The 17213-nt window shown below is 48.1% G+C and overlaps 9 protein-coding genes across 9 annotated transcripts; 5 read left to right on the top strand and 4 right to left on the bottom strand.

Moving 5' to 3' along the window:
- Positions 1–136: 136 nt before the first annotated feature.
- N7503_009618 (shikimate dehydrogenase family protein) lies at positions 137–1057 on the top strand (the record flags this gene model as incomplete). The annotated part of the gene is made up of 1 exon (XM_057069164.1): positions 137–1057. One exon carries the CDS (start codon positions 137–139, stop codon positions 1055–1057), a length of 921 nt encoding a protein of 306 aa, XP_056915775.1.
- A 316-nt stretch (positions 1058–1373) lies between these two features.
- Positions 1374–2128, top strand: N7503_009617 (putative pathogenesis associated protein Pep2; the record flags this gene model as incomplete). The annotated part of the gene is made up of 2 exons (XM_057069163.1): positions 1374–1501; positions 1555–2128. 2 exons carry the CDS (start codon positions 1374–1376, stop codon positions 2126–2128), a joined length of 702 nt encoding a protein of 233 aa, XP_056915774.1.
- Positions 2129–2238: 110 nt separating this feature from the next.
- Positions 2239–3258, bottom strand: N7503_009616 (sugar phosphate isomerase/epimerase family protein; the record flags this gene model as incomplete). Its single annotated transcript, XM_057069162.1, has 1 exon — positions 2239–3258. The coding sequence occupies one exon, from the start codon at positions 3256–3258 to the stop codon at positions 2239–2241; it is 1020 nt and encodes a 339-aa protein (XP_056915773.1).
- Positions 3259–3531: 273 nt separating this feature from the next.
- On the bottom strand, positions 3532–5867 carry N7503_009615 (putative pentafunctional AROM polypeptide; the record flags this gene model as incomplete). Its single annotated transcript, XM_057069161.1, has 2 exons — positions 3532–3738; positions 3792–5867. The coding sequence occupies 2 exons, from the start codon at positions 5865–5867 to the stop codon at positions 3532–3534; spliced, it is 2283 nt and encodes a 760-aa protein (XP_056915772.1).
- A 363-nt stretch (positions 5868–6230) lies between these two features.
- Positions 6231–8263, top strand: N7503_009614 (Zn(II)2Cys6 transcription factor; the record flags this gene model as incomplete). The annotated part of the gene is made up of 2 exons (XM_057069160.1): positions 6231–8113; positions 8170–8263. 2 exons carry the CDS (start codon positions 6231–6233, stop codon positions 8261–8263), a joined length of 1977 nt encoding a protein of 658 aa, XP_056915771.1.
- A 394-nt stretch (positions 8264–8657) lies between these two features.
- On the top strand, positions 8658–9802 carry N7503_009613 (FAD-dependent oxidoreductase; the record flags this gene model as incomplete). The annotated part of the gene is made up of 2 exons (XM_057069159.1): positions 8658–8661; positions 8715–9802. The coding sequence occupies 2 exons, from the start codon at positions 8658–8660 to the stop codon at positions 9800–9802; spliced, it is 1092 nt and encodes a 363-aa protein (XP_056915770.1).
- Positions 9803–12534: 2732 nt separating this feature from the next.
- On the top strand, positions 12535–12900 carry N7503_009612 (uncharacterized protein; the record flags this gene model as incomplete). The annotated part of the gene is made up of 1 exon (XM_057069158.1): positions 12535–12900. The coding sequence occupies one exon, from the start codon at positions 12535–12537 to the stop codon at positions 12898–12900; it is 366 nt and encodes a 121-aa protein (XP_056915769.1).
- A 784-nt stretch (positions 12901–13684) lies between these two features.
- N7503_009611 (uncharacterized protein) lies at positions 13685–15068 on the bottom strand (the record flags this gene model as incomplete). Its single annotated transcript, XM_057069157.1, has 3 exons — positions 13685–13858; positions 13941–14878; positions 14978–15068. 3 exons carry the CDS (start codon positions 15066–15068, stop codon positions 13685–13687), a joined length of 1203 nt encoding a protein of 400 aa, XP_056915768.1.
- An 898-nt stretch (positions 15069–15966) lies between these two features.
- On the bottom strand, positions 15967–16482 carry N7503_009610 (uncharacterized protein; the record flags this gene model as incomplete). The annotated part of the gene is made up of 1 exon (XM_057069156.1): positions 15967–16482. The coding sequence occupies one exon, from the start codon at positions 16480–16482 to the stop codon at positions 15967–15969; it is 516 nt and encodes a 171-aa protein (XP_056915767.1).
- Positions 16483–17213: the final 731 nt, after the last annotated feature.

Below are 17213 nucleotides of genomic sequence, written 5' to 3'. Positions count from 1 at the left end.
TCGGATATGATCAATTCCGTCTCTCAATTCCATCTCCAATTCATTGAGAAGCTTCTCCTGTCAACTTATTGAGATAAAGAGGATAAAAAATATCAACTGTTCTGCCTCCATACGCAGAGTCCGCGTTATCGAAACTATGTCGCAACAACAAGATATGGCCCTCCACCTTGTTGGAGTTGGTGTCACACATTCAATTGCACCAGACATGCACAACTATATTGCTAAGTCGCTCGGTCTTCCATGGACATTTCATGCAACTGAGTGCCCGACAGCAGAAGAGCTCGTCAATCTAGCCAAGGACCCTACCACTGCTGGTCTTGTTGTCACGATGCCCTACAAGAATACAATCATGGAGCATCTCTGTGAGCCGGATGAGCTAGCGACCATCATTGGCGCATGCAACAACGTTTTCTACAAGGATGGCAGTCCCAGACGGCTCTGTGGTACCAACACTGACTGGCGAGGAATTAAAGGCTGTCTGCTCGAGAAAGGCTTGGAGGAGGAAAGGCCGTCTGTAACATTCCCCGCATCGGCCTTGATCGTTGGAGCTGGAGGTGCAAGCCGCGCGGCCGTCTACGCTCTTACAGAGCACCTTAACTGTCCCACGATCTACGTCCTGAATCGAGATGAGGAGGAGGTTGTCAATCTCATCCGGGATTCACGGAAGCTCCCAAATATCCCGAGCATCATTCATGTCAAGACATTAGAGCAAGCAGAGAAACTGTTGAGTCCTTACTATGTTATCGGCACTGTACCGGATCTTGAACCCAAGTCACCATCTGAGTTTACAGTCGCTTCTATGTTGAAGCATTTCCTTTCGCGAGCAGAGAAGGGAGTGTTGCTTGATATGTGTTTCAAGCCGAGAAGAACCCGGATGATCAAGTTGGCAGAGCAGTTGGGATGGCCTTGCGTTGAAGGAACACATGTTATTGGATACCAGATTGAGGAGCAATGGCGGTTATGGGCCGGAGAGGAACTCTGTAAGAAAATGGACCAACAGGGCGCTTGGAATGTTCTTTTGAAGGCTGCGGAAGAAAGCAAGGGCATCAACTTCTAGAAGGTTGAGAAAACAATAGTATAAAACTTACATATATACTTCTTGTTATCTCACACTCAAGCTTTTTCATTATAAATAGCCTATGGCTGCAGACTTGATTTACCAATGCGTGACTTTGACCAGTGCCGAAGAGTCCACGTCACCCCTTTGATCCGTAGATGCGGGGTGGCGATGCATCTTGTCGGTAATGACATTTGCCGACTGTCTTTACCGGCAGCGGATAATCCGATCTTCGGATATCCCCGCCAAATTGGAGTATATAGTCCCGTGGTTTCTTGTCATCAGTTAAAAAAAAAGCTTCAGTCAAATAAACAAAATGGTCGACTTACATTCTCTACCTGCGGGCACTTGGCCCCAAAACGCCATCCGCAACAATGGCCCGGATGACCTAGTCCTCGAGCGCGCTAAGCTGCGTGAACTCGCAGAGGGATGGCCATGTTACCGGTACGAACATCGATTCCATTATATGGCGTTCACTTTCTAACAAGATGATACAGTGACGCTTGTGAATGGGAAAACTTTGAGTCAATCTTTCATGAAGACGCGCATGTTTATACTACCTGGTCTGGCCGTGTCCATTTCAAGGAGTTCATGGAAGTTTCCAAGGCTGGCATGGACAAGGGCGCTTTCATCATGCACCGCTGCCACGGAGTGACAACTGATATCACACCTGATGGAATTCGTGCCATCACCAAACTGAAGGCCACCATCACTCAGCGATTCACCATTGACGGCTGTGACGTTGACGCCGAGGCTGATTGCCGGTTCTGGTTCTGCTTTGAAAAGGTCAATGGACGTTGGGGTGCTCGGTTTGTCCGACACTGGTATGAGAAGGATAAGCTCATTCCTGTCAACCCGAACAAGATCCCCCAGGTGGACGAAGAGAAGCTCAACTCTTACCCTGAAGGGTATAAGTGTCTGGCCTACTGCCAAGAGCTCACTATGGGTGTAAAGGTGTTGAAGGATATGCCTGGACACAGGCGACATGTAGGAACTGTATGCGGAGAGAAGCATGACCTTTTGTATAAGCTGTCCAAGGACTGGCTGGATGGAAAGACTATTGATGTATAAATGCAAATTTACATTACTGATGATCTCAAATTGTACTGAGCGCACGAATCAAATAACCTGCACATATGTGAAAATGTTTTCATTACTGCTGATGTTGCTTTTACTGCTGTCTAGTTCAAGTTCAATCTCTGTGCCAACTTCTTCCACGACGCCATACCCCTAATCGCATGCTCATCGGGGACGTGCTGGCCTTCTTCCGCCATGGTCCTGGAGAACAGCTCCATCGAAACAGGACCTTTGTACCCCAGTCCATGAATAATTGCCTTGGCCACATCTTCCACTGGCATATAGGCCCCACGATCCTCCTCATACATGAAAGTGCGCGCGGCTCGCGACCAGCTCATCCGGGCTGGTTGACCATCCACATGGAAGGGATGGCCTGCAACAAGAGGCGATTCCATACGCTCGGCATCAACTACCTGAATAAAGAAAACCTTGGAAACATCCACGTCCTTTACTAGTCTCTCCATCGATGCCTTGAGCTCGGCATCTGCATTGGGCGTCTTGCCTGTCGGAGAAGCCGGATCCGCCCATACCCGGCCGGCAATGTTGAAAGTATCCAAACACATCCCAAAATTGGGTCTATCAACACGCTTGACCACATCCCACACCTTCTCCCATGTGTCAACATGTGTACTCCAGCACAGATTTTCATATGCGTAGCGCACTGGGGGATCAACCGCTGCACCCATGTCTGCGATTTGGCGCAGATCGGCGGCAATAACATCAAAGTCGCCAGTCAACTGCTCTGCCGGCAAGAAGTTGCCAGGAACTTGAATTGTGTTGGTGTTGAGAATCTTTGCAATATTCAACCAGAGCTCCATTTTCTCGATTAAAATGGCATGCTGATCCCTGTCCTTGAGACCCTCGTAGAACAGGAATGGCTGCAGGCTTATGATTTCGAGACCCCGGCCTTTACACGCGGAGCTCACATTTTCCGACGCTTCCAGAATATGCTCTGAAGTTGGTGTATCGTTCCCTGAGATCTTGCGTGCGGCATAGTCCAGGTCTTCGTAGAAAATCTCGATGCCTTTGAACCCCGCTTTGGCGGCTTGATCCAACTTGTAGTCCAGGTCGTGCAACCAAGCGCGCCCGAGAGACGCACTCATGATAGCCGGTTGGTAGGTCATCTTATTATTAATAAAGTGGTGTTGCTTAATGGAGCGTATGGCCAAATATGTTCAGCAGGAATTAGATGTCTTTAATGTGGTGTTGAATCTCTAGTCTCGGGTAGGCTAAAGCCTTACGCTCGCTCTCGGTCATGATCATATCCGAAAGCTGACAACCTACTGACGAATTTAGATCTAAAGTCTTATTTTGAGTTTATATCTTCTATGACTATCTCAAGTTTGGCTTTGGACTTCGAAGACAAGATAAATCATCCAATATCGCAATAAGAAATTTCATTGATGAACAAATCCATATTTGATGGATTGTTCCCGGATAACACGCTGCATAACATGAACGGGTGCAGGCCGCTTCGTAAATATTTCATACTGGGCGATACCTTGTTCAACAAGAACCAACAGCCCACTCACGACGACCCAGCCTTTCGATGCACGAGGGAGCATCTGCTTCATTAAATCCGTTTTGAAAGGGCCATAAGCAACCTGGTTAAGGGTCAATCTTTGATTCGGAATATAAAGGTGGGAAATGAACTTACCTCGACAAAGACTCCACCTGTCCGGCTCTCAAGCCATTGATCTGGAATTTGGAATACCACCGGGTGTTCACTACCGATTTGGAAGGGTGGAATGCAGGGCACGACAATGGTTGGCAGACGAAGATCTGCAGGCCAGGAATCCGCTGACCGGAGGATATCAACTTGTAAATTGACACCAGGCTTGGAATGAGCCCACTTGTTCCAATAATCTGCGAGCTTTTGCGCATTTTCGGGTGTGCGGTTATAAATGAAAATGCGTTGAACGCCGAGCTCGTAACAAGCATAGATCGCTGCGCGGGCCATCCCTCCAGCGCCTACGATCAGGGCTGTGGTTCCATCCCGCACTGCGTTGGCTGGAGAGAGATGTTTATCGATGCAATCTCTAATTCCGATGTGATCTGTGTTATAACCCTTCCGTATGGTGACCCGTGACCCATCAGACTGAGTTTTTTGCTCTATTACAACTGTATTCACAGCCTGCATATCGTCTGCATCCGGGGTGATCACATCAATGAAAGGCAGGATTGCAGATTTAAAAGGAAGAGAGATGGTAACACCACCACGGTCTGCATCATTCAAAACCCCATGAATCGCGGAAATATTATCGGCCTGGAAGGTGTCGTAGGTATGTGGTAGTCCACAATATTCATACGCTGCGTGATGCATTTCTGGCGAAAGACTGTACTTCACACTCTGTCCAAAGATGGTGAACTTTTTTTTGGGCAGAAGAAAAAATGCTGTCATTGCCTGCTGTGCTTGCTGCACGGTGAGTCCATCAGGCTGCATAGATGGCAGGACTACTGGTGACAAAGTAGGGTTCAAGCAGATCGAGGATCGGCCGACGGGTCCTGTGTTATATGCAACGACAGGAACATCCATGATGGCGACCGCTTCTTTAAAAAATGGAACACATTGAAGATTATCTTCTGGGTATTCAGATTCTCCAGTGATGCGAATTGCATCTACTCGTAATGATCGCGTCCGTTCACGGAGAATCAAAGGTGTGAGAGAATTTCGTTGCGATCCCACTGGGGCTTTTTCGTGGAAATAAGCAATGACTTTTGTAAATCCCTTCGAGCAGTTCAGCTTTTCCAGAATTTCGGTATTGAAGTCGAGCGGTATAATAAGGATGTCAGGAGCAAGGCGGACAATCGTTTCCAGTATCTTCTCATGGGTCCTGGAATCCAGCGACTTGGAAGTGATTGCCGCCATGTCGATGATTATTGCAACCCGGGAATGCTTCCGCAAAGTTGCTATATGCTGAGAAAGCCTAGATGCTAGTCGAGTCGAATGTATGTCGGAGGGCGTTATTAATAGGGCGATAGCATCGGCACCAGTCTCTAGTAAGCCCAAGTCTGGACTTATCTCATCAAGCCAGGCTAGAGGAACCTGCAAGGAAAAGGTATGTGCCGGAGAGAGCAGGTCTGCAGAGAATGTCTGAGGGAGGAAGCTTCCAAATATCCGACGCAGAAATGCCACGACTAGACGCTCCGTTTCCTTGAGTTTGAGGTACGCGGGCAGCGCCTGATCAGGCTGTCCTTGAGTGAGATTGAAGAAGTCAAAGTTGGAGCACGACTCGAAAAACTCGTTGCCCAATTCGAATATTCGATCGAATTTCTCGGGGCTGGTGGTGACAAATTGCCGCAGGTCTTGTTCATCTCGCCTCACATAGACAACTGGATGATGTTGAGCAAACTCGGCCAGAAGCGTCTGCTGAGGGCGGCTGGCAAATCCTCCGAGGCCAACTATGACACAGTTTCTATCATATTTAGTGAGAAGATCCCGCGATATCTTGAGCTCGATCTCGCGATATTGGGCCAGTCCGCGGCGAGCAATGAATTCTTGTGGTGAGGACTGAACTTCTTGCTTAAAATAGAAGTCGAAGTCTATAAAGCGTCGCCTCAAGGCGACTGATGCTATGATACCCAGGGTTTTCTTGCCGGCACCGAAGAACCCTACGAGCAAAAGCGTTGCTTGTGGATCATAGTGTCGATGAAAGCTCAGAGCCTCATCTGGAGGTCTCAAGGGAGAATTCTCAGGATTTCCGCGGGGATTCGAGGCTACAACGGGACTCATTTTAACATCAATCCTTTAGAGAGCATGTACTACTTCTCTTAAGGGAAAAAATGAAGCCGAAGAATCTCCAATCGGCTGCCAAAAAGTTGGTGAGGTTGGTGGAGGTTCAGGATAGTGTGTATGAGAGGAACAATTGTTGTCTAAGGGAAATCATTTCATCAACAGCTTCAATCAAATACAATCCTTATCGCGTGTGAATCGTAGTAGATATTCACCGTCTTTGCCATCGCATTGTCGTTAATTGTCGCATTGTAACCTTTCGGTTAAAGTCATCACCGATCACGTGACTATCGCCACGCTTGATCCCGAGGATTCCTAATGCGCAGATGTATATGCTTGGATTTAGTACTGAGATGCGTTAGGATGTCGAACCCACGTTCGTTGAAGCGGCAGCGTATTTACCGCGCCTGTGATCAGTGCCGTCGACGCAAATCCAAGTGTGATGGAGAACAGCCCGTATGCTCCATCTGCAGCCAGGCCAATCGGGCCTGTACCTACGAGACAGGTGGAGGTCGACGTGGGCTTCCATCTGGCTACGTGCGCAGCCTGGAGATGTTTCTGGGTTTAATGCTGAAACATGTTCCGAACAGCGAGAGTACAATGCATAACTTACTCCGAGATTTGCGGGGGAATGACAACTTCCTCACGAGCAAGCTTGGGCGCCAGTCGGTTTCAATTTGGCGAAAGTCCAAGCTCCACCGAGATGTATCCCAATTACTCACCTTTGGACCCGAGGATGGTGCTTTCGATGATCAGGAGTGGGAACCGGCAGAGCCGCGGGACGACGACGAGCCTCTGGACGTTCATGACACCACACTGTCAAATCCAGAACACAGCATACCTCAGACCTTTCAAGAGGTTTCGAAATCAATACAGCCTCAAGGACTTACTGGATTTCAGATACCAGACAATACATCAGATCTGGTGGAATTCTACTTCGCTTATACCCATTGCTGGTTTCCTATACTTGAACGCCGTTCGGTCCTACGCGCCATGCACCAGGGCAATGGCCATACCTCTGGAGACTCTTCATCTCGCCTGGTACTGTGGTCGTTGATTATTTATACATCTGCTATGAAAGGAATTTCTAACAATGGAGCGCCCCACTTGTTTTCTCTTCAACTCGCCATTGAGCAACAGATTCTGGCGCATTGGGACAATCTGGACCTGGGTCACATCCAAGCCATGTTGATTATTGTTCTAGTGCATATCGCCATGGGTAATAATAGCCAAGCATGGTTAGTCGTTGGCCAAGCCACGAGGATGCTAGCCACCTTATCCTTGGCAACAGAGAAGGGTCGCTTGAGTCACACCTATAATGGGTGTGTCCTTCTAGACAACGTTTTGTCGGCCTTGCTGGGCCGGACTCCTAGTTTCTCTCAAGAAGAGCAATTAGCATGTGGGCCGGTGGAAGAAGATGATGTGGAAGAGTGGGATGTTTGGTCTCCTTCTCGTCCTGGTGCGGGCTCCGCAGGACGGAGAATACCGTCCACTCCATTGCGAGCATTAAGCACGTTCAACCTTGTCCAGCAGCTCATGCAAAACTTATGCCAAATATTATATCAACCCTTGGATGACTCTCGCTTTGCAGATCTTCTGGAAGACTTACGACAGATAAAAAGCATAATTTCACGAAGCCATTCCTACAAAAGACGATCTCATGCCAGTCCTCCTCTTCTGATTCTTCACCTTACATCTTCATTCACAACAATTTCATTGTTTCATAAGTTTGAGCCAGTCTCGCCCGTGATCAAAGATCTATGTGTCAGCACCATTCATCATCTGCTCGACACCCTTGATCATTATCGTGAGACGACCGGCACAGTCGGCTCCTCGCCGCTCACCCTTTGCTTTGCACTCCAATGCCAAAAGTGTCTCAATCTCTCAGACCTTCCCGAGAAGGAAGAATTGCAAAATCGCATTTCCAAACATTTGCGTCCTCTCAAGACAGCCAATTACGATTGGAGTGATAATCTTCAATATTTGACCCCCATGCCCTCAAGCGAACAAAGAATGCGGCCACCAGGAAGCCTGAATGGCTCAGTGCCGGCACCTAGCATGGAAGATATAACTAATTCGACTAGCTTGACTGCCTTCCAGCCTCAACAATCATTATCAGTCATGGGTATGCCAAGTCTCTCGGCAACCGCCGAATTCCCAACATCGCACTCTCTTGCAAGGACAGGCGACGCTGAAATATACGATGCCTTGTTTGAGGAAATGGTCGTCTCATTTCCTACCAGCAGGTAATTACTTCTCAATCCCCCTAGTTGCTGTTGTTCACCTACTAACCAATTCCCAGACAAGAGCCTTCTTTCGCACAAAATCTGGGTTTCTACGATGGAGACCTGGATACGGACTTCCTGGCCCAATTGCAACAGCTACCAGCAAGCTGAAACTTTCTCATAAAAGCTGATCCTATCATGTTTCAGAGTTATACGATACCCAAGATATTGTAACAATCCGATGAGGGTGCATATTACCCGTCGGCTAAGTCTACAACCGAAACCAAAGAAGATCCTAATCTGAATCAAATTCCTACAGACACAAATAACCGTGGCATTTTCAAGGCTCAAATTAATCTAGTCTACGTGAATTTATTTGAAAAATTAAAGTCTCTGATGTTAAAAGATAAGTACAAAATTACATAAGCGCTAGTAAAACCCCGAAAGTCGGCTCCGACACCCCGACTCCGAGCACGGTATGCCTTAACTCCAGAAATTTTGCGCAACAAACCGTCTAAAGTTAGGGCTCTTGAAGCGGTCTATCCGCTCAGGTACCTACCGAGCTATGTGTATTATTCCCGGGCTTCCTAGTGCCTACCTCTAGATCTGCACCCAGACACAGGTCTCAAGGCCCTTGAAAAAGCAGGGTTGTGGGAGGAATTTACGAAACATGCTCGATACGACGGAGAAGCCGTAACTATTTGTGACAAAAAACTCCGAAAATATGTCCGTCTTCCCGGTGCGGAGGAAGATTCGTCTCGCGGCCGTCCTGAAATCGACCGGGCAGCCCTCCGCACGATTCTGCTGGACTCTTTCCCCTCAGATATGATTCGATGGGGCTGCCACCTGCGTGCAATCGACGAAGACCACAATTTGATCTTTGACCATGGTGTCGAAACTGGGTTTGACTTAGTGGTGGGTGCTGATGGTGCCTGGAGCAAAGTTCGCAAAATGCTGTCAGCCCAGAAGCCAGTGTACTCCGGTGTTGGTGGGTATATGTTTAATATCCCCAATGCCAAAGAGACAGCGCCAAAATGCTACGAACATACCAATCGGGGCTCACTGTTCTCTCTGTCTGATCGTCGGGCAATTTTCAGCCAGCAGATTGGGGATGGTAGCTTATATACGTCTTGTTGGAGTCAGAGGTCTGAAGACTGGATGCAGAATGGCTCATGTAACATTCAAAGCCCTGAATCCATTGAAAAGACTATCAGGGAAGAATTTCAGGACTGGCATCCTGAATTGCTTGATCTGGTGGTAAAGGGAGAGGATGCTGTGGCTCGTTCATTATACATGCTTCCTGTGGGTTGGTGCTGGGAGCATCACCCTGGTGTCACATTAATAGGTGACGCCGCTCATCTTATGACACCTTTTGCTGGGGAAGGGGTCAATTTGAGCATGCAAGACGCCTTAATGCTGTCACAGGCGATTCTCAGAGCAACTGGCTCATCAGCACCTACTCAGAAACTCTTGGCTGAGATTAGGACTTTTGAGAACGATCTTTTTGTGAGAGCAGAGCGGACAGCTGCTCATACGAAGGATATGTTGAACTGGATGATGTTTACTGATGGCACACCGCGGAGTACAATTGACAAATTTGCTCTACGCATGATGACTTTTCATGATAAGACTTTTCTCGAGCATTTGAGGTACCCATTGCTGGCTGCTTTGATCAAGGGGTACTGTTTCTTGTACAACTTATGGTATTGACAAGCGGTGAAAAACTTCGGTGAAAGTCCTCGGGATTTTGTCTTCGATCTTGGGAGGGAGTGTTTGATTATGGAAATTTATTGATATATTTTGGACTTGACTGATACTAGACGGAAGTTAGACCAATTGTATTCTTTATTCTTCAAGTGGCCACTTTGCATGGAACCCTAGACATGCAAGAATGTGATATTCTTTCCACTTTGATCATGCCATGACGAATACATCCTTTCACCCGGGTTGTGTTCTTGTAATGATATCAAAGTGACATATCATATTATTTGTTCGCATTAAAGACCCCAGATCGACCTGAGACAGGCAACAAGAATCGAAACGGTGAAGGTCTTGGGTGACTATCACATGAAGGAAGATTCAAGTTTGGGCATTTTCTGCACTCCGCTCTTTTAAGCCAAGGATGATCCATGCTGGAGGCAATAGAACGGGATTTGTAGCGGGTCTCCTGAAGAAAACAAAGACAAAATGGAGACGAAAACATGCTTCAGGCATCAGATGACGATAGTGCCTTCCGCATTGGGTAACCTGGTCCTACACCGCCACAGTTCTCACCAGCCACTCCTTGCTTTAGCCACACTAAAATGCGGCTGGTGCTGTGGCGGTGCGACTATTGACTGCCGTCGTGACTAGAACGAACCCCTAGGACATAACCATATGTGATCGACACTGCAGGTCCCCAAAATAATTTATTGCAAAACAAGGTTGGTTTTTCGCCCTTTTCTTTTTATTGCGACCTGTCTCGGCTTTTGAAGTATAATGCACTTGTCAAACGTCATGAACCTGTTCGAGACGACGATCTTGCCGTCGGGTTTACATCGTGGAAACCCTGATAATCGGCGTTAAGCAGCTTTGTAAGCAGAAATTGCATCACCCGCTGCGGGGACAAATCTGGAAACTAGTTCCTGGTCCGTGTCAGATTGGCAACTGATCGTCCAGTCCAGCACCATTACAGTATCTTGGGGTGGATCGCCGCCAAGGAACCCACAGACACGCATCTGGGTGGAAGCTTCTTCCCTCGTGGACCAGTAACTATTCTGCGATCCTAGTCCAGTGATCTAGCGCACACATGGTGCGTGCAGGATTTCCCTGGGTTGGACAGAATGGTTCCCAAGCGGAGCTAGTAGAGTGGTCTCGACCTTTCTCGCGGACCCGACGGGCCAAGGGTGAGGCTGACCATGCTGAAGGACTGTGGCTAGTGTGATCTCATCGATAGGATCTGTCATCTTCGTTAAAAATTATTTTGTCGCACTCCCAGGCAACAGCTTTTGAATCTCGAACAGTTGGATACAATATTAGCTCAAGAGGGCAAGAACTTACCGGTAGCTGCAATATTGGAGGCTTTCGTAAATAAGGTCTCGGGGAGCCCGACAGGATGGAGACCGCTTACTCATGGTCCACTTGCCACAGTTCACCGTTAGGTGTGGCTTGCAGGCTCCTTTGGGGAGGCTTGATTCCTGCAATGAATCTTGCGGTCTGCTCTATTCCTCCCTTGATCCGATCGAGCCTGCAGCTCCTACCTTTATTGCTATTGGTGAATATGCCCTAATTATGATATGACCCATGCGGTTAAACTAGACCATGAACTTTTGAAAGTGAGGCAAGCGGCAGTCCATAGTCTCACGCCACTAATGCCCCCAAGGACCCTATGACAGCTGCGACGGGCCGGACGGTTCTTGGAAAGAGCCAAGCGGGATTTGCTCTTGAACATTTAGCGGATCCGTGCACCGAACTATTGGAAAAACAACAAAGAAAACAACCCTAGTGAACCCCTCTCGGGTCCCCACTCTACCCATGTTCGTCTTTCCCCTGCACCTTGGAACGTCAATCGTGCATGCCAAGCCGCGTGTCAATCTGCACAGGGCTGTTCCTGGGTGAAGATTTGGTCAGCTCGCATAAAAGGACAAAAGGATGTCCTGTGTGGAGAACAGATTACTTGCTCCAGACTGATCCACTCGCTAGCATCAGATCATCCTGCAGCGCATCCTTGGACCTTCTCAGATCTAGTCTTCCCCCCTGCACTTGTCGATCAAACACCAGAGCATAGCTCCCCCCTCCCCCCACTGTTCGTGTTGCTTTTGCCGGAACGTGCTGCAGCAAGGATACTGCAGCTGCCAAGCGAACTCCAACTCGGCCGGATGATCTCTTCTTTTTTTCTTTAATTTCTTTATTTCTATTGGTCTTATCGACTATTTCTGAATTCACATTTGTGATCTTTTGGTATTACGGCTGCCTTGATGGTCCCCGATCCCAGGAACCTGGTCACATCTTGTTTATGCGCTCATCGCGTGGTACTTTTGCCGGTGGCAACTAGTGTGCATAGCGACCCAATACCTAATCTAAGATATGGATCCTAGGGATCTACAATATCGGAGGTCTCGGCTGCTGCCGGAATCTATATGAACCCAAAAGAAACCTTCTTTTCATGATGATTCTCAATTCAATTCTTTCAAACAATCTCAGATCATTTAGTACTCTACTTCAATCCCTTCTATCCCCCAAAGCATTGACCCCCTTGGACCACTTACTCGAACTACTCTTCTTACTTCTCTCAACCCCTATCTCCGGATATACTACTTATATCTCAATCTTTCTCGTCCATTGGTGCTCAACCTATTCAAGATAGATCTCGTGAAGCTTGAAGACGCCATATCGCACCCTATCTCACTATTCAATCTTCCTCAATTATAATTACGCCACATTCAGTCGGCCTTTCAATAAAAATGGCTACCCGCGAGTTCAGCCTCTCATTTGAAGTCGCCCCACCAGCCTCCGTGCGCCCTAGCCAACCTTTCACTCTCCCCGTGACAGTGTCGGTGCGCCCAATCGGCACACCATCTCAAAGTGTACATGCCCTCGTGCTCAATGCCTCACTACGAAATGAAGCTGGCACTGGCGCCGCGACAGGGCTTACTGGTAGCCTGACAACAAGTGTTTGCGACAGTGCAATGAGCGGCTCTGCGAAGTTCACTAGTCTAGCTATCTCGACACCGGGCAAGTACCGATTGCGCGTGATGCTAGCCACAGCCTCGCCAAATGGTATCGTTACCAAAGAATTTGTTGATTCTGGAATTATTACTGTGGCATAATGACCAAGTGGGTCCGTCTTTTCTTTACGCTTAGTTTTGGCTTTGCTTATTCATCCACTTTCCCTATCCCATGTTCCTGGGTCCGAGACATCTACCCCTCCCATTACCTTTCCAAGCCAATTGCTGACTTTGATAAACCTTAGCTGATCCCCCGGCTGACTAGTCATCAGCCGCTTACCTCTCAAAAATTTGATATCACAATAATGGATATAGGGAGGTGGCAAGCGATGTGATTAGACGGGTCGGATGGAAAGTCGTTATTGGATTTTGGCTGTGGAGTTTCCGGTGTTCATTTCTTTGCTTTTTGTTAATTTAATTCGTTCATTTTTTCTTTCTTGGATTTATTTGGGAAAAAACTCCTTAGTCGTCTTCGGCACCTTCCCTTATTGGTAAAAGGCGAAGGCTAGGACCGGGTATTTGGTTTCTTCTAGATTAGTTTGACCCTGAAGATAATGCAACGATTCCATTATATTTGTTACGTGTCTTACAGAACAGACCTATACATATGATTGATACATTGATTTATTTTCATCGCTGTGATTTGAATAAACGATGACCAAACGCGAGATGTGGGGAAGTGATAGTACAGCCAAATTTTCTATGGTTTCACTTGATTGTAGGGCATCGAGTCAGAACAAAGGCTTCAGAAAAGAAAGCACACTTCACGTACTTTTCCCCCATATTCTCGGACCTTATTTGTAATTCTTGGATCTCTATTTGTAATTCGCAGTTTTCTTTTTATTCTCATTCCTTTTCGTTCCCATTGATTTCGTTCTCTTCCTTCTTATTCGGCCGAGTTGCCAAGCGTACTACTGTAATGCCGCAGGTGCCCAAGCCCTTGCGCCGATCCAAGCACAGACTGCAGAAAAGTAAGATAATCTACACCCATACTCTCAGCTGCAAGGCCCATAAGGCTCAACTGATCATCGCGACCAGGACGTCCAGGCCCGGTGATATTCTGCGCCAACCGTCAAGTCAGTATTTCCCCGAAAGTTAATCAGAGTCGCATTTATAGGGCAAGACGAGTCGACCAAACATACCGGCTTCATATTGATATCAAACAAGGCAAACTTGGATCCCGCTGTGAATCGTCGGATATCAATGCGCAACGGTGCAGTTGTCCCTAAAAGCCCCGCCACAGTCTCGCATTCTTTCATGATATCCGCGTAAGCAGGATCCGCCTCCATCTCCGCCGCAGTCACTGCGCGCGAGTTCACTGTCACCGCAATATTACCGCTATATGGCGCAATCCCATCCACATGGTTGAAGCGGGTCACAGGAGGCAACGCCCAATGGCTAGATTGCCGATCTGTAGACTCGAAACCTGAGATCGGCTCTTCTGACGGTGGCATGATTGTGATGGTTCCCTCTTCCCCGGTCAGATACTCTTCCAACAAGACACGGGACGATTCATCGAAAAGATGTGCCACATGTTCTGCTAGCTCTGTTGCGTTTTCACAGATCTTTACACCGTGGCTACCCCGCCCGCGAACAGGTTTCGCGACAATGGGATAGTCATCCTGTTTGATTAAAGATAAGACCTCGTCAAGGGCTTTTTGGACCGATTGCTGCGCCTGTGCGAGTCCAGTGGAGCCATTGCTGATATCCGGTGATACCCGGGGATCATCTGCAGTCCACGACCTGGGCAGCGTTAGGCCGCCCCGCTGGCGGAGCAGATCATTCGTGAATGATTTATCATCAAACCGATCCGCACAAAGTGGAGGTTGACCAACAACTTTAATGCTAGACTCGAAGGGCGTCAATTTCGAGGAAGTCTGCAACGGATGTTCTGCGAAAAGCACAGTATTTGCCCAAAGATGCGTTGCACCTTTCTGGATCGCGGAGATGATGCCTTCTTCGGTATCAGGGAAACACCACTGATCCTGATTTGCGGGGTCTGGGGATTCTACCGGCGTCAGCATGGTAGTTCCGCCACATTTGAGTGAATAGGCGATATCGGCGCCAGAATCCCGATAGCCTGGTCAATAAATCAAGGATAGTTAGCGTTTCTAGTTTTATTCGGGGCTCCAATGCCTATCTTGGGCATAAGTGCGAAGTATAGATTGAGTCACTGTACCTCCCGGCTTGGGGGGCTTGCTTACGCCTCCATAGATTGGTGGCGGCAGAGCCTGGTAGAGAACGGCCACTATGGGCTTGGCAGATTCCATTATGGCAATCTTTTGGCGTAAAGCTCCGACTCGAGGTGCACGAGCTTTTAGATTCGCGCTGGATGTAGCTCGATGTAGCTGAGTGTGCAGTTGATTGTGGGGGCTGAAAATAGAAGCGGGTCGGCTGAAAATTGAAAATTTGTATGCAGGTCGGAGGGCAAATTTCATAGCAAGTTGGTTTTTCTAGAAGGCCTCCTTTTTATGCTGATTGTCAGCTGTGTTTTAAGTCATATTTTTCTGAAGTCATGTTCGCTGACTGTTATATACTGGAATGACTCGGAGAAGTGCCGATAGTCGGAGACGGGGCGGACTTGTCCTCGGTACTTGGAAACCCCCGATAGTGGAAGTCGGATCAGGAACGGATTTACATTTTGAGCGAAAAGCCATATAAGATGATATCATCTGTGGTTCAAGTTTTTCATATTCAGCACAGCTGAGCATAGAACATTCTGTCGTGTAGCATATAATAAAAAATATCCGAAGCGGAAGAACCCAGCACAGCTGATTCAACGACCAAAAAAAAGAAAACAAAAGCCAGCACACTTGTGTGAAGAAGAATCGAAAATAGCCAGTTCGTGTCTTTAAGTAAAAGATATCATCATATGACTAGAGCCAGGCAAAGCGACCAACGCGATGCAAAGCAAGTCTTATTATCCCCGGACGCGGATATACATTAGCCGATGGAGCGCTCAGAGGACGCCATCATATCAGCGGATAAAAGAAACATATTGGTTTCATGGTGGATCAACAGTTGATTCACACCAACGCACGGGGTTCATGATTCCACACATGCGGGGATTGAAGTAGAGCAGCCCGGTTTGGATAGGGCGCTGAGAAAGGGTGTACCACGGCCAGCGACGAGAAATTCGTAAAATCAGTCCCGGCGTCGATGAGGCATTCAGCTATCCTTCTCGTCGTGGTTACGAAGCTTCTCGATACCGTCCCGGACGGTATCACGCACACTGAAGCCACCGAAGAGCCAGTCATTTGAGTGGCGACCGTAGTGGTTGACTGTGCCGCTATAGCGACGATAGTCATCGCCATTTTTCCGAGTGGGAGTGGATGCCCGCTTGGGGAAATCTTGCTTGGAAGACTGGGGTGATGAAGGTTCGGGATACATTTCAGTAGAACTGGTGGAGCCGTCACACTGATCGAAGTAATTCTTTTCAGGATCGCTCCGAGGAATGTAGTGGGTGTCCAAGGAGTGGCTGTGAGTGTGTTTGCGCTTAGGGATATCAATCTCAGTGGGTGATTTGGACCCCGATCGGAATAATTTCGAGGCTATAGGGTTGGAGATTCGACGGTTCTTCTTTTCGTCAGACCATTGAGTGCTGCGTGAAGAGCTTGTGGTGGAAGAAGTCTGAGATGCAGAGCGCTTTGGGTAATTACCGCTCTGGTGGGAGTGAGAGCGCATTACTTGGTGAGAAAGGGATGGTAAAGAGACGAAATCGGAGAGAGAGAGGAGGAGGATAATATATGGTAGGATTGATGGATTGAGTTCTGACGTGGGAACACGAAGATTATTTATCTTCTGGGAATCTGTCCCTCCCTCTGAAACTCCTCGTTCTGGGTGATCGTCAATGCCCTGTAGGGCAACCAACCAGATCACAGCGGGGTTGGCCCAAACCTGCCCTCGGACCTATCGAGGACCACCAGGACCAATGATAGCTCACTCACTGGATCCATTCAGCGGACCGGTCCTCCAACTCACCAATTGGACAGCCCGAAACTATCCACTAGTAGGGTTTAGCGGATGGCCGTCGGTGAGAAAGGTCCCATATTACGGGGGAGCTGAGCTTCACGAGCCAATCCGAGATTGTGTCTGCCTTGGAGCCTCCTCAAGGAGTCCTTTGACTCGTTCAGACCCCGCAGATTCACCGCTGATTGCATCATCACGGGCCACGTATCTGTCCTCGTGAAATCCCACTTTTACACCTCAGTCCCTACCCTTTTCACAGGCATTCGGTAAAGCTAAATCATATCAGCTGAAGATTGTGGACCAATTTCTATATCTTTGTCAAGTGGAATCGGACTGCCGAGCTGCCGGCCAATACACTGCCGGGGTTGGTTGCGCAACGCCCGGGAGTCCGAAGAAACGGCTTATCAGTTAAATAATCATCATGCAATCCAATCACCACTGGTCCA

This window comes from Penicillium pulvis (genome assembly GCF_028828015.1).
Source record: "Penicillium pulvis strain IBT 33274 chromosome Unknown scaffold_8_segment0_segment0, whole genome shotgun sequence".
NCBI classification, from domain to species: Eukaryota; Fungi; Ascomycota; class Eurotiomycetes; order Eurotiales; family Aspergillaceae; genus Penicillium; species Penicillium pulvis.
The sequence above is the reverse complement of the archived record's forward strand: the minus strand, read 5'-3'. Positions and strand labels throughout refer to the sequence as shown.